The following is a 14,055-nucleotide window of genomic DNA, read 5'->3' on the forward strand; positions in this document are numbered from 1 at the left end:
CAAATAAAAGAAGACACTTCTGGGACCCAGGAGGTAAGGGACAGCCAGGACCCCTGGTAGAGTATACCTTGTGGGAACAGAAGGACAACTTCCAACAGCTTTCTGGGGACAGAGGGAGATGCCTGAGCAAAAGAAAAACTATTGTGCACCAAATAGTGATGGATTCTTGGATGTCTCCAGGAAAAACTGCAGTTGAGGAAACTTTGGTCTCATGTGAATGTACTACAGGTAAGAGAAGGAAGGACACAGGGAGGGGGTGAGAGAAATAGGCAGGAAATAGGGGGTCCTATCCCACTGCAGCCTCTCTATGTACTAGAGAGTGGAAGAAGATAGGAACTCCCCCCAGATTAAGGAGCACTTCTCCCTTGCTTGGAAAAGAAAGAGACACGGACAGCTGAGGAGAGTCAACAAAAACTGGCTATAGATGTAACACCTTTCCACCCAGAAAACCAAAGAGGATCAAAAAGAACTATCGGCAGAAGCTTATAAATACTCACTACCACAGACCATAGTAAGAAAGCAAGAGAATTTATAATGGGCATATAAAAAGATTTGAATAAATGGAAAGACTGTCCATGATATTGGCAGGGAAGGCTCAATAGTTTAATGATATTGATGTTCTCCATGCTAACCTTTACATTTATTACAGTGTTCCAAATTTTTCAGAATATTTTTTTGGAACTTGATAAAATTAGCCTAACTTGCATCTAGAAGAAATATGCAAATAAAAATCCATGTAAGAAATCTAGGACATTTTTGAAAAAGAAAAAACAATGAGGGGAGGAGTGTTGTATGAGATATTAAAACATATTAGGAAGAGATAAACTTCTAGTATGCACGGTCCTGATGCCAGACAGACAGTGCAAGAGAGAGAGGGATAAAAAATGGATTTCAACAGACACATTTCTTTCATAGACTATAAAGGAATTAAAGTTAGTGGGAAAAGGTTGGGCTAGGAAATAAATGGCTTTAGTACAATTGAGTAACTGTGTGAGCTGAGGTGATGACGACAGTGATGATGATGATAACAGCGAACGTGTATTGACTAATTGCTATGCCAGGCACCATAATAAATGCTTTCTATGAACCGTCTTATTAAATCATCACATTACTCCCCTTATTTCATTTGTTTCCCATATGAGGAATCTGTGGTTCATGCAGGCTAAGTAATTTTCCTGGAGTAACACAGACAGATGGTGTGTGTCTGGGGTTTGCACTCAGCCCACTCTGTGAACTGATGATTTCTACTACTTCTCCTTTATTTTTCTGAAGTAAAGTTCAAATTTAATAAACCTTAATACATAAAAAATAGGATTTAAGTTCAAAGGGTTTAAAGATGGTAGCATAAAACCAGCATTAGAACAGTATGGAGGTTTCTTAAAAAACTAAATATAGAATTACCATATGACCCAGCAATACCACTCCTGGGCATATACCCAGAGAAAACCGTAATTCAAAAAGACACATGAATTTGTAAAGCAATTATACTCCATTAAAGATGTTTAAAAAAAAAGACACATGCACCCCAATGTTCATTGCAGCATTTACAATAGCCAGGTCATGGAAGCAACCTAAATGCCCATCAACAGACGACTGGATAAAAATGATGTGGTACATATATACAGTGGAATATTACTCAGCCATAAACAGGAACGAAATTGGGTCATTTGTAGAGATATGGATGGACCCAGAGACTGTCATACAGAGTGAAGTAAGTCAGAAAGAGAAAAACAAATATTGTATATTAACACATATATGTGGAATCTAGAAAATGGTACAGATGAACCAGTTTGCAAGGCAGAAATAGAGACACAGATGTAGAGAACAAACGTATGGACACCAAGTGGGGAAAGCAGGGGTGGGTGGGTGGTGGTGCTGGGATGAATTGGGAGATTGGGATTGACATAAATACACTAATATGTATAAAATAGATAACTAATAAGAACCTGTTGTATAAAAAAAGAAAACAAATTTTTTTAAAAAACAGCATTTCTTTTCTTCCTGGAAATCATAAAAAAGCAAATGGGAGAAAGAGAAATAGAAAATGCAAACTCTTTTATGCATGAAATTAGGAAATAGCTAAAATTTCAACCACAAAATAGGTGATGGGGCAGCCAACAGTGTACACTGAGCAAAGGTACGTGCATGGTGTTAGGGAGTGTTCTAATCTCATACTTTTACAGATACCTGTCCAGTTTTCCCAGCACCACTTATTGAAGAGGCTGTCTTTTCTCCACTGTATATTCTTGCCTCCTTTATCAAAAATAATGTGATCATATGTGCATGGGTTTATCTCTGGGCTTTCTATCCTGTTCCATTGATCAATATTTCTGTTTTTGTGCCAGTACCATACTGTCTTGATTACTGTAGCTTTGTAGTATAGTCTGAAGTCAGGGAGCCTGATTCCTCCAGCTCCATTTTTCATTCTCAAGATTGGTTTGGCTATTCGGAGTCTTTTGTGTTTCCATACAAATTGTGAAATTTTTTGTTCTAGTTCTGTGAAAAATGCCATTGGTAGTTTGATAGGAATTGCATTGAATCTGTTGATTGCTTTGGGTAGTAGAGTCATTTTGATTCTTCCAATCCAAGAACATGGTATATCTCTCCATCTATTTGTATCATCTTTAATTTCTTTCATCAGTGTCTTATAATTTTCTGCATACAGGTCTTTTGTCTCCTTAGGTAGGTTTATTCCTAGATATCTTATTCTTTTTGCTGTAATGGTAAATGGGAGTGTTTCCTTAATTTCACTTTCAGATTTTTCATCGTTAGTGTATAGGAATGCAAGAGATTTCTGTGCCTTAATTTTGTATCCTGCTACTTTACCAAATTCATTGATTAGCTCTAGTAGTTTTCTGGTAGCATCTTTGGGATTCTCTATGTATAGTATCATGTCATCTGCAAACACTGACAGCTTTACTTCTTCTTTTCCAATTTGGATTCCTTTTATTTCTTTTTCTTCTCTGATTGCTGTGGCTAAAACTTCCAAAACTATGTTGAATAATAGTGGTGAGAGTGGGCAACCTTGTCTTGTTCCTGATCTTAGTGGAAATGGTTTCAGTTTTTCAGAAAAATAAGCTCAAAGTGGATTAAAGGCCTAAATGTAAGGCCAGAAACTATCAAACTCTTAGAGGAAAACATAGGCAGAACACTCTATGACATAAATCACAGCAAGATCCTTTTTGACCCACCTCCTAGAGAAATGGAAATAAAAACAAAAATAAACAAATGGGACCTAATGAAACTTAAAAGCTTTTGCACAGCAAAGGAAACCATAAACAAGATGAAAAGACAACCCTCAGAATGGGAGAAAATATTTACAAAGGAAGCAACTGACAAAGGATTAATCTCCAAAATTTACAAGCAGCTCATGCAGCTCAATAACAAAAAAACAAACAACCCAATCCAAAAATGGGCAGAAGACCTACATAGACATTTCTCCAAAGAAGATATACAGATTGCCAACAAACACGTGAAAGAATGCTCAACATCATTAATCATTAGAGAAATGCAAATCAAAACTACAATGAGATATCATCTCACACTGGTCAGAATGGCCATCATCAAACAATCTACAAACAATAAATGCTGGAGAGGGTGTGGAGAAAAGGGAACACTCTTGCACTGCTGGTGGGAATGTGAATTGGTACAGCCACTATGGAGAACAGTATGGAGGTTCCTTAAAAAACTACAAATAGAACTACCATATGACCCAGCAATCCCACTACTGGGCATATACCCTGAGAAAACCATAATTCAAAAAGAGTCATGTACCACAATGTTCATTGTAGCTCTATTTACAATAGCCAGGAGATGGAAGCAACCTAAGTGTCCATCATTGGATGAATGGATAAAGAAGATGTGGCACATATATACAATGGAATATTATTCAGCCATAGAAAGAAATGAAATTGAGTTATGTGTAGTGAGGTGGATGGACCTAGAGTCTGTCATACAGAGTGAAGTAAGTCAGAAAGAGGAAAACAAATACCGTATGCTAACACATATATATGGAATCTAAGAAAAAAAAAAGTTATGAAGAACCTAAGGGTAAAACGGAAATAAAGACACAGACCTACTAGAGAATGGACTTGAGGTTATGGGGAGGGGCAAGGGTAAGCTGTGACAAAGTGAGAGAGTGGCATGGACATATATACACTACCAAATGTAAACTAGATAGCTAGTGGGAAGCAGCCGCATAGCACAGGGAGATCAGCTCGGTGCTTTGTGACCAGCTAGAGGGGTGGGATAGGGAGGGTGGGAGGGAGGGAGATGCAAGAGGGAAGAGATATGGGAACATATGTATATGTATAACTGATTCATTTTGTTGTAAAGCAGAAACTAACACACCATTGTAAAGCAATTATACTCCAATAAAGATGTTAAAAAAAAAAAAGGTACATGCAGAAAGACAAGGCGAGATGGACCACGGCTGGGACTCTGAGCAAGCATCAGCAGCGTATGCATCGTGAAAGCGGGGAGCACATCTGAGGGGCAACAGACATCAGCGACCATGGTGTGCACAGGCCGGGTGAGGCAGCAGCTTCTCTGGACCTGCTGTGTGTCTTAGATCAGTGAAGGAGGGTTCAGGGAGGAACCAGATACTTGCACAAAGCAATCTTTTCCTGGGGATATGCATTTTCTTCGAATGTGAGCACTCAAAAGGAAGCCAGGATCTAGCAAAGATACTGCAAGGAAAATGGAAGAATAAAATAGAGACAGAAATCTATAATGAAATCTCCTCAGAAGAACGCCATGATTGAGATGAAAGCTGTGAATAAAATAGCTACTTGTCTATGAAGCAAGAGCTCAAGAGAGAATGAAATGTGAGCTGGCGGAACTGGAGAAAGGAGGGAAAATATTAAATCACAAATATGAAGGCAAAATTGGAGAGAGCACAAAGGAGAACAGACTTTGTGGGGAAAAAGATGTAGAGAATAAACATGAGAAAATATCCAACAAAGTAAAATGGGAGTAAATCAGTTAAAAAATCAGAGAGAAAATGACACCCTCTGGAAGACAGGTGAAGGGAATCTGATGGCCCCGTAGTCAGAGACCCAGGTCACCATGCTACCTCCTGGGCAGAGGCAGAATATCCGGATCTTAAAGGAACAAAGACAGAAATCTATTGAGCACCTTAAAATGTTTTCAAAAATACCTGGGAACAAATCTGGAAATTAATTCCATAACTTTGTTGACATGTTGCAAAAAGATGACTTCTGCACCCTAACCCTTGAAAAGACCCAAATTGGTGCCAGGTGTCACCCATCCCCTTCTCTCGGAACAAAGTCAGTTCATTCTGTTCTCTTAGTTTGTATATTTTCTGTGACTTGAGATAAACTTTGAATATACACACCCACAAATGCAAAGCACGGAAGAGAATAAATATTTACAGACATGATTTGAGAAGAATTTTCTTACATAAAAGATGATTTGAATCTACATATTAAATAGGCACATGACACATCTGGGGGAAAAGTGACCCCACATGCATAACATCAAGGCATAGACTATACATTTACTGGACTTCAAAGTCAGCTCTTCGGTGCCTGCAGGCAAAAAAAAAAAAAAAAAAAAGAGTCATTTCTAAGGAGCAATCAGGCAGCTTCTGTTCCCTCCCAGGAAATAATGCAAGCTACCAACTCCTACAAGCTAAACCTTCTTTATGTGCAAAAAGGCAAGAGGCAAGCCATTGTGAAGAACGAACCTGGAATATTCCTTGCTGGAAAACTGTAGCTAAAGGACTAGCATTGAGCAGGGGATCAATCTAACATAGAACTGAGGTGATACCAAAGTGGGGCATACACTGGCTGAGCAGAACGTGGAAGGGATAAGCCCTGACCATGGAGAAGGCATTTATTGATAAAAAATTAGGATACTTAGAAAATGTATCATTGCGTATACTGAGAATTCGGTTGTGACTACAGAGAATGAGGCCCAAACTTCTGATCTTGATCCTGGGCCGATTTGCTCTCCTGACATTGCTCTGTCTCAGTAAGTGGCACTTCCACTGTCCTCAAAGACCCGGGCATCCTGTTGGACTGCTCCCTTTCTCTATGACTTCCAGTCCATCAGCCAGATGAATTCAGAAATCAACTACTCGTCCCTTCTTGACAGCTTGTCCAGGCCACATCACAGCAAAGCCCTGCTAACCGGTCTCCAGATGCAATTCCTGCCTTCCCCCTAGGGCCGACACGGTCCTTTGAAAACTCTAGGCAGAGCACATGGCATCTCTTAATTACTCCAATAGCCTGCTAAGTTCTGGTGTCTGCAGGGCAGCAGAAGAAAGGAGAGCGCCGCTGTCACATCTCTGATCCACTGCCTGCATTCCCCCCGCCCACCCCCGCCAGGCAAAGCCACATCTTTAAGGTCATCGATGAGGAATCTGACCTGCTGGGACCTCCAGAACCTCCTTTAACTCCACTGCAGTGAGTGAGCAGGACCCAACTTGGTGAGCAGGACCCACTGTCCAACTTGGTGCTTCTGGAACATTCCAGGTATAAACCCACTTCTGCCCCGGCTTTGACCCCTTGACCTTCAGTGCTCCCCCCAGATATGCACATGGCTCATCTCCCATTTCTTTTAAGTTTCTGCTCAAACATTACCTTCCTCTGGGGCCTCCTCTGATAACCCTATTTTAAATATAAACTACTCCCCACTGCTCTCCCACTCTCTACACCAGGCATACCCTGACTCTTGTCCTTGGACATTCCTCTGACCAAAGCATTCCTGGAGGTCAGAAGTGGCCCTATTTCTGGATGGCCAGAGAGCAAAAGATGTGCAGTCAGCCCCTCTTTCCCCTTTAGCAGCTAACAAGGGGATGGTCCAGGTCCCCAGGACAGCAATTGAAACCCACTTCCTCCACTATAAATGACATACATTTGCTTAGCTATAGATTTCTGTGAGCGCAGGTAAGGCCCACCATGGTATTAAACCCTGATTTTTTTTTCAAATCTCTTTTTGATAAGAAGCCTTGTTTGTTCGTGTAAAAAAAAAAAAATCAGGAGACAGAATTGAATGTCTTAGACTTTGTGTATCCAGACCCAAGGTCAAAACTGTAATAACATTATTTTTCAGGAAAGATTGTTTCATTTCTGCAATAGCTGCCCTTAAACCACTGCAATTTACTCTGGAATTCTGAAGCTTCAGGATTAAATTGCATCTCTTGGAGAAACAGCCTGAGTCTGGGGTGTGTGTGTGTGTGTGTGTGTGTGTGTGTGTGTGTGTGTGTGTGTGTGACATAGAAGAACTGCACTTATGCTCTTAGTGACTATTTGATTATGGGAAACATATTCCATAATCAAGGCTAAATTTTTCTTAAGAAACATCTTTGCTACTTGCATGATTAAAATAATAATATACCATTTCCCCTATTCTATTGAAAAATATTAAAAAACCAAGCATAATACCTGGCATTATTCTCATCGTAAGAAACAGGCACTACTATAAACTGTGGGAAGGAGTGTAGATGAACAAAGTGATGACAAGTGGCCGATACGTATTGAAATCTATAGAAATTGCTTACTCTTTGAACCACAATTCTACTTATAGGAGTTTATCACCAGAGAGAAAATGGACACATGTACAGAGATCAATGAGACAGAAGTCACTGTGACATTTTTACGATAGTGAAAAACTGGGAAAAAACACAATATCCAACAGTAGTGTTGGACACACCTGGTTGCCAAGCACCCATCCTCCCCTTTAGTGAAATAGCCTGGGTTGTAGTCACGACGGCCGTATGCTTAGCTATAACACAACTTGTAGACCCCCTGTGGCGAGGGCTGACCTGGCTGGTGAGACATGAGCAGAATTGATTTATCACACAGTCTGGAGAGGTCCTTAGAGGGAACTGACTCAGGTGGGTGTGAGAGCCTTATCTCTGTGGTCTTCCTCGTCCATGGAAATGTGCAAGTGGCCACTGGACCTTAGTAGCCATTGACTGATGGTGGGAGATGCTTTCGAAGAGTGACAGAGAGATAGATGTAAACAGTGTGGGTCCCTGATGACTCAGGGGAGAAAAACTAATCCTGCCCTATCTACTCCCAGATTCCTCTTATGAGAAGGAGTAAACCCTTGTGGCATTAAGTCACTGAATTCAGTCCTAACAAAGGCAAGAGAAGTTAGATGTATTTATTGATGTATGAATAGAAACTCAACAGAGACATTAAAAAGTCACAGTGAGCACCCATATTTGTTGCCATGGAAAGACATTCATAACTTATTATTAACTGAAGAAAGGAAGTTGTAGATCAGGAAGACTCACATGCTCGCAATTTTTTAAAAAACACAAAATTATATGTATATCTACAGATATATATATTTGCCAGGGAGACAGTCTGAAAAGCTAGATGAAAGTTTACAGTATCGGGACTTCCCTGGCAGTCCAGTGGTTAAGACTTCACCTTCCAATGCAGGGGGTGTAAGTTCAATTCCTGATGAGGGAACTAAGATCCCACATGCCTCATGGCCCCCAAAAAAACAAAACCAAAAACATAAAACAGAAGCAGTATTCTAACAAATTCAATAAAGACTTTAAAAATGGTCCACATCAAAAAAATATCTTAAAAAAAAAAAGTTTGCAGTATTTATCTTTGGTTATCTTTGAGTGATGTTTTTAAAGGGGGATTTTAACTTTTAAAAATTTGTTTGCTGCAATTTTTAAATTTTTCCTTAATGATTTTAAATTGCATATCAAGTTCAAAGGTAAAAAGGCTTCTATAATTTAATTTGCACATCAGTGATGGGAAGGAATAAGATGTCTGTAACACCCATAACAGACAAAGGGTTATTTAATCTATGAAAAACACTCTTTCAAATAAATGAGACATGGAGATGAGTGTGAGAGTAACATGAATGAGAAATTCTCCAAATGGGAAAATGCAATGGTCTGTAAACAAAGGCTAAAACATTTTCAACATCATTAGTAATCTAAATTTGTAAATTAAGACAGGAATTTGTAAATTAAAACAATTCACCCATCACATAGTAAAGACTAAGGAAAAAAGGATACTATCTAGTTGGCGAGGGTGCAATACATACACAGCTTCATACTACTGGTCAGTGTGTAAATTGCCCTAATATTTTCCAATGTGTCCTGGTCCAGTGCAGACCAAGACCCTTCAGTGTGATCACAGTATTTCACTTCTAGGGATTATACAGACATTTCTCCAAAGAAGACATACAGATGGCCAACACACACATGAAAAGACACTCAACATCACTAACTGTTAGAGAAATGCAAATCAAAACTACAATGATATATCACCTCACACCGGCCAGAATGGCCATCATCAAAAAATCAACAGACAATAAATGCTGGAGAGCCCTCCTACACTGTTGGTGGGAATGTAAATTGGTGCAGCCACTATGGAGAACGGTATGGAGGTTCCTCAAAAAAAAAAAAAAAAAAAGGAAAAGAAAGCAACCACACATATGCACATTGAACTAACACACAAGGATGTTCACTTCTGCAGTGTTTGTAATAGTGAGAAATGGAAAACAACCCAAGAGAAAGAAAGAACATCCACACAATGTCAAGCATTAGAAATAATTTTGAAGAAGATAAGCATCATGGGAAATGTTTGTAACATCTATATAAACTCCATGCACATCGATATAAAGCACATTAAATCAAATGGATGCTATTTGTTTCCATGTAATGCAACATAGGGCTACAAGTATGGCCCCAAATAAAAAGTCACGTGGACAGATACTCTGAATAACGGGCTTTTATTTTGGGATAAAGTGCTTTTCACATGGACAATGTATGTGGCATGCTACAGGGGAGTAATCTCAGGGATTTAAAACAAATTTAATTGATTCTCCCCCCAACCAAATGGTATCTATCCCTCTCTTTCCTCCCTCTGCTCCTCCACCCTAAAGGAAATACACCAAAAGGAACTGTGGCAAGTATGCCGTTTGTTTTTCTCTGATTGCTGTTACTTTCACAATAAGAAAATGCAACACAGTATATACCTTAAGTCTTAAGATTGTTAGGAAAAAAAGATATGATTTATTTATTTGTTGTTTGTTCATCCTATCAGTATATATTTGGCCCTCACCTGTTTAATAAATTACTGAAGGAAGTTATGTGAATGAGAAAGGAAAGAGTATTTCCAACACGTTCGTAAGCATAGCTAAGGAAACTTTCCTGGAGAAGGTGATAAGATAGAAATAAATTATTTTTACCATGTCTAGAATGGTTCCCTCATTAGTTTCCAACACTGCTCATTTAAATTTATGTAATGTTTACAGTGTTACCTTAATACTGGGAAACATTGCTTTGCCTTTGAAGAGAAAGCAAGATTAAGGGTGAAATTTTGCTTTTAAAAAGAGACTACCAAGGAGATGATAGGTAGTTTTTTATATCTATGGTATCTAGGTAAATAAAACAACCAGTAGTTTTATTTTAATCTTCTAAAGCCACTTACCCTTACTTATCTAAATACTGGGGAAATAATTTTCCAACAGTGAGTAATTCTGACAATTTATACTTGTTTTTCCATGTGTATGGGCTTGCAGGGGTCCCCAAGCAGATCATGGTCATCCAACATAGGTAGTCAAGGTAGAGCTTTCCCAGGTAGTCAAGGTAGAGCTTTCCCAGGTGCTGAAATAACTTACATAAACTGCCTCCCCTACCCGGTCTTTCCAAGGGCATGTTATACAAGAACATTTCATGGCCCAAATGAAAACACTTAGGTGGGTTACTAGGGGTGTATGTGAAGGATGGATACACTTGGTGGAGGTGGGGACGTATATATTTGTAAGAAACATCTCTGCAAGAAATGCTCATCTCATCCTTTAGAATACAACATACACTTGGTAGATAACAAGCAAATCAAGTAACTTCATACCTTTAGAGAATTTCCACACGATGGTGGGTACAGGATAACCCTCAGCTGAGCAATTGAGGATGACAGGCTTGCCATAAATCCCGTCTTGGTCCCGTGGCTGAACCACAAACTTGGGAGGAACTGAAAAGAGAGAAATGCCACCAGTAATTCAGACAAGACTGCAGATTATTAAAGCTGTGATTTTAAGAAATCCAAGAATTTTAACAAGCATGAAAGTACAAAGAATGCTTTACATATATGTGAAAATAAAGCAGAGGATTTGTAATTAGGGGCCAATTAAGGAAGCAATTTCAGTGCAGGTGATTTTTCTTATTATATCAATGATCTGATGCAGATGGAAGTTGCTTTGCACTGGACTCTGGAGTGTGGCAGCTTGACTAAACCAAGGGAATGTGACATTCTGTTTTTGATCTGTTATGGAAGATCTTCGGGGATCCATTCTTGGGTATGAAATGTTTTTAAAGCATCCAATATCTATTCTTCCTCTAACAGGAGATGAAGGGAGAATTAATAGTCTCTTCCTAAAGGCAGTAAAGAACACAACATGGTATTGAACATTTCCTAAAAATCTGATGAAGACACATAGACCATTATTTCTGACATCAGTACCCTTCTGAGCCAAAAAGGGACTATGGAAACGAGTTGAAGGGAGGTGCCGTGAAGGTTTTATAGAGTACCGATTTGAAAAAAAAAAAAAAAACAGATTAAGTAACTGCTTATTTGGTGAGTTTTGTGAGATGCTGAAAGAAACACCAGCCCTACCCAAAATATACACATGCACTCTGCTTAAAAAGTACCTGCCAAGAGAACATAAATGTTTTGAGTTGTTCTTGTGATTTTAAGAGTATTCAAGTCTTCTCTTAAAGAGAAGATGCAGATTCTTCTAAGAAAGGTAGCATCTAAAGGTCTTAGGATCCAGAAATCTTTTCCAGCAGATCAGTGACTAATTACAGGATGGATTTTCAATGAGACTGTCACGAGACTAGGTGAGAGGACATAGACTATGTCCACCATATATCAGATACTTAGCAAATGGGGGAGTTCTTCCCCTCCTTTCCACAACTCCTGATAAGGCTAATCTTTTCTGCATTGCAATTTCCAGAATTCTTCATTTTGAGGCAAAAATGTGGTCCTTTGTGTTAAAGATATATAAGAATTCCAGCCACCACATGAAATGGACTGGGTAGAAGTTTAGAGTCTACACTAGCTAGGATCTTAGGAGCATGTTGAAATGGCGAGCCATAGTGAACATCACTTTGCCCATCAAACAGCCAAGGAGGGGGGAATAAAATCAAGACAAGAAGCAGCTAGAGATGGAACTCACTGCTGTGTTTCTGGAAGAAACAACAGAGAGTGATGACTAAGAGCACAGAACCAAAGGCTAAACACCTGGATTTGATCTCCAACTTTGCTACTTCTAGGTTGGTCATCTTGTGTAAGCTGTCAAATGTTTCTTAGCTTCGATTTCCTTATCTGTAGACTGGGAACCCTTTTTTTTTTTTTTTTTTGTGGTACGCAGGCTTCTCACTGTTGTGGCCTCTCCGTTGCGGAGCACAGGCTCCGGACGCGCAGGCTCAGTGGCCATGGCTCACGGGTCCAGCCGCTCCACGGCATGTGGGATCTTCCTGGACCGGGGCACGAACCCGTGTCCCCTGCATCGGCAGGTGGACTCCCAACCACTGCGCCACCAGGGAAGCCCCCTTATCACTTTTTTAAAATATATTTACATTCTATAGACTACATTTGTCTCAGAATACCACCTAAATGAAATAAAATTGCTCACTATGAAAAGACCCATTGGCTGTGCAAATTATTTAATTAAATAATGTGCACGTTGGAAGCTGTGTTTATTAATGATGTTAAAGCTGGACACACCTGCATTTACTAAATTAACCAACACTCCTACAACACTTCATATCTTCCAGGCACTTCTGACAACTTTTATAATCTTAATTCATGTTATCCCCGTACCAATGCTATAAAATGAGTTCCCAGGTCTTCCCTGGTGGTGCAGTGGTTGAGAGTCCGCCTGCCGATGCAGGGGACATGGATTCATGCCCCGGTCCAGGAGGATCCCACATGCCATGGAGCGGCTGGGCCCGTGAGCCATGGCCACTGAGCCTGCACGTCCGGAGCCTGTGCTATGCAACAGGAGAGGCCACAGCAGTGAGAGGCCCATGTATCACAAAAAAAAAAAAAAAAAAAAAAAAATGTGACAAGGTGTGTCTGTCTCATGGTGAGCAAATTATTCCTAGGAAGAAAATGCTGGAGATTTTATAGAGCAAAGTTTTCTAGTAAAATTAATCTAACAACCACAAGGGTAGATTGCAAAGTTTAAGGCATCATGTCAGAATCATTCTGCCCAGGGTGGAAGGTAAATATGCAATCATGTACATTCTATTTGGCTCAAATTCTGCTAAGAGCAAGGAATCTCTTGTCAAATGGGCAGGGTAGCTAATCTCTTGCATTTCCTCTGGAAGAATGTCTAATTATAATTGATCCATGATCCCTCCCCTCGATTTGGTTCTAATCCAAAGCAATATTATTTAAAAACCGATCACAGATGTTTACATGGAAAATAACCACTGACATATTGTAAGTGTAAGGCAATTACTGAAGGAAATGGCCCATAAAATTGAGAATTATCTTTCATATGCCCCTCTTTAATCTCCTTGTATCAGGTACTGATGATTCTTTCTTGCAAATGTGTCACATATCCTCAAATTCTCTTCATCTTCATTGCCGTGTCCTAGTCATGATGGGTAGACAGGGTGTGCGGTGAAGTTCCTCCGTCCATCTGGTTTCAGCACCTCAGGGTGGACAGCTCCATGCACTTTGCCAGGGCACCACACCAAGAACAGGAGTCTCTCTTTGCTGTCTCAGGGCCTTCTCTAAAGTAACAAACACTCACCTTCATGGGTGCAACCAGTGAGGGGTGGGCATAGGGATAAATGCCCTGCCTCTCCATCCTCCAATCCTATTGGACAACTCTAAGGTGTGCTCTATGTCTGTGCTTCTCAAACATCAGAGGGTGTCAGAATCACCTGAAGAGTTGATTAAAACCCACGTTGCTGAACCCTGTCCCTAGAAGTTTTGACCCAGTAGGTCTGAGGCAGGATCCAAGACACTGCCTTTTCTAATAAGTTCTCAGGTGATGCTGAGGCTGCAGATCCAGAGACTACTTTTGAGAACAACTGTT

The 14,055-nt window shown here is 39.9% G+C and overlaps 1 protein-coding gene across 1 annotated transcript in view; it reads right to left on the reverse strand.

The window, feature by feature from the left end:
• Positions 1–14,055, reverse strand: part of DSCAM (DS cell adhesion molecule) — a 753,301-nt gene that overhangs the window by 266,482 nt on the left and 472,764 nt on the right. Inside the window, exon 10 of the mRNA XM_049709686.1 lies at positions 10,857–10,976. Coding sequence (XP_049565643.1) covers positions 10,857–10,976 — 120 coding nt within the window. The remainder of the gene's footprint in view (positions 1–10,856; positions 10,977–14,055) is intronic.

Source organism: Orcinus orca, chromosome 5 (genome assembly GCF_937001465.1).
Source record: "Orcinus orca chromosome 5, mOrcOrc1.1, whole genome shotgun sequence".
NCBI classification, from domain to species: Eukaryota; Metazoa; Chordata; class Mammalia; order Artiodactyla; family Delphinidae; genus Orcinus; species Orcinus orca.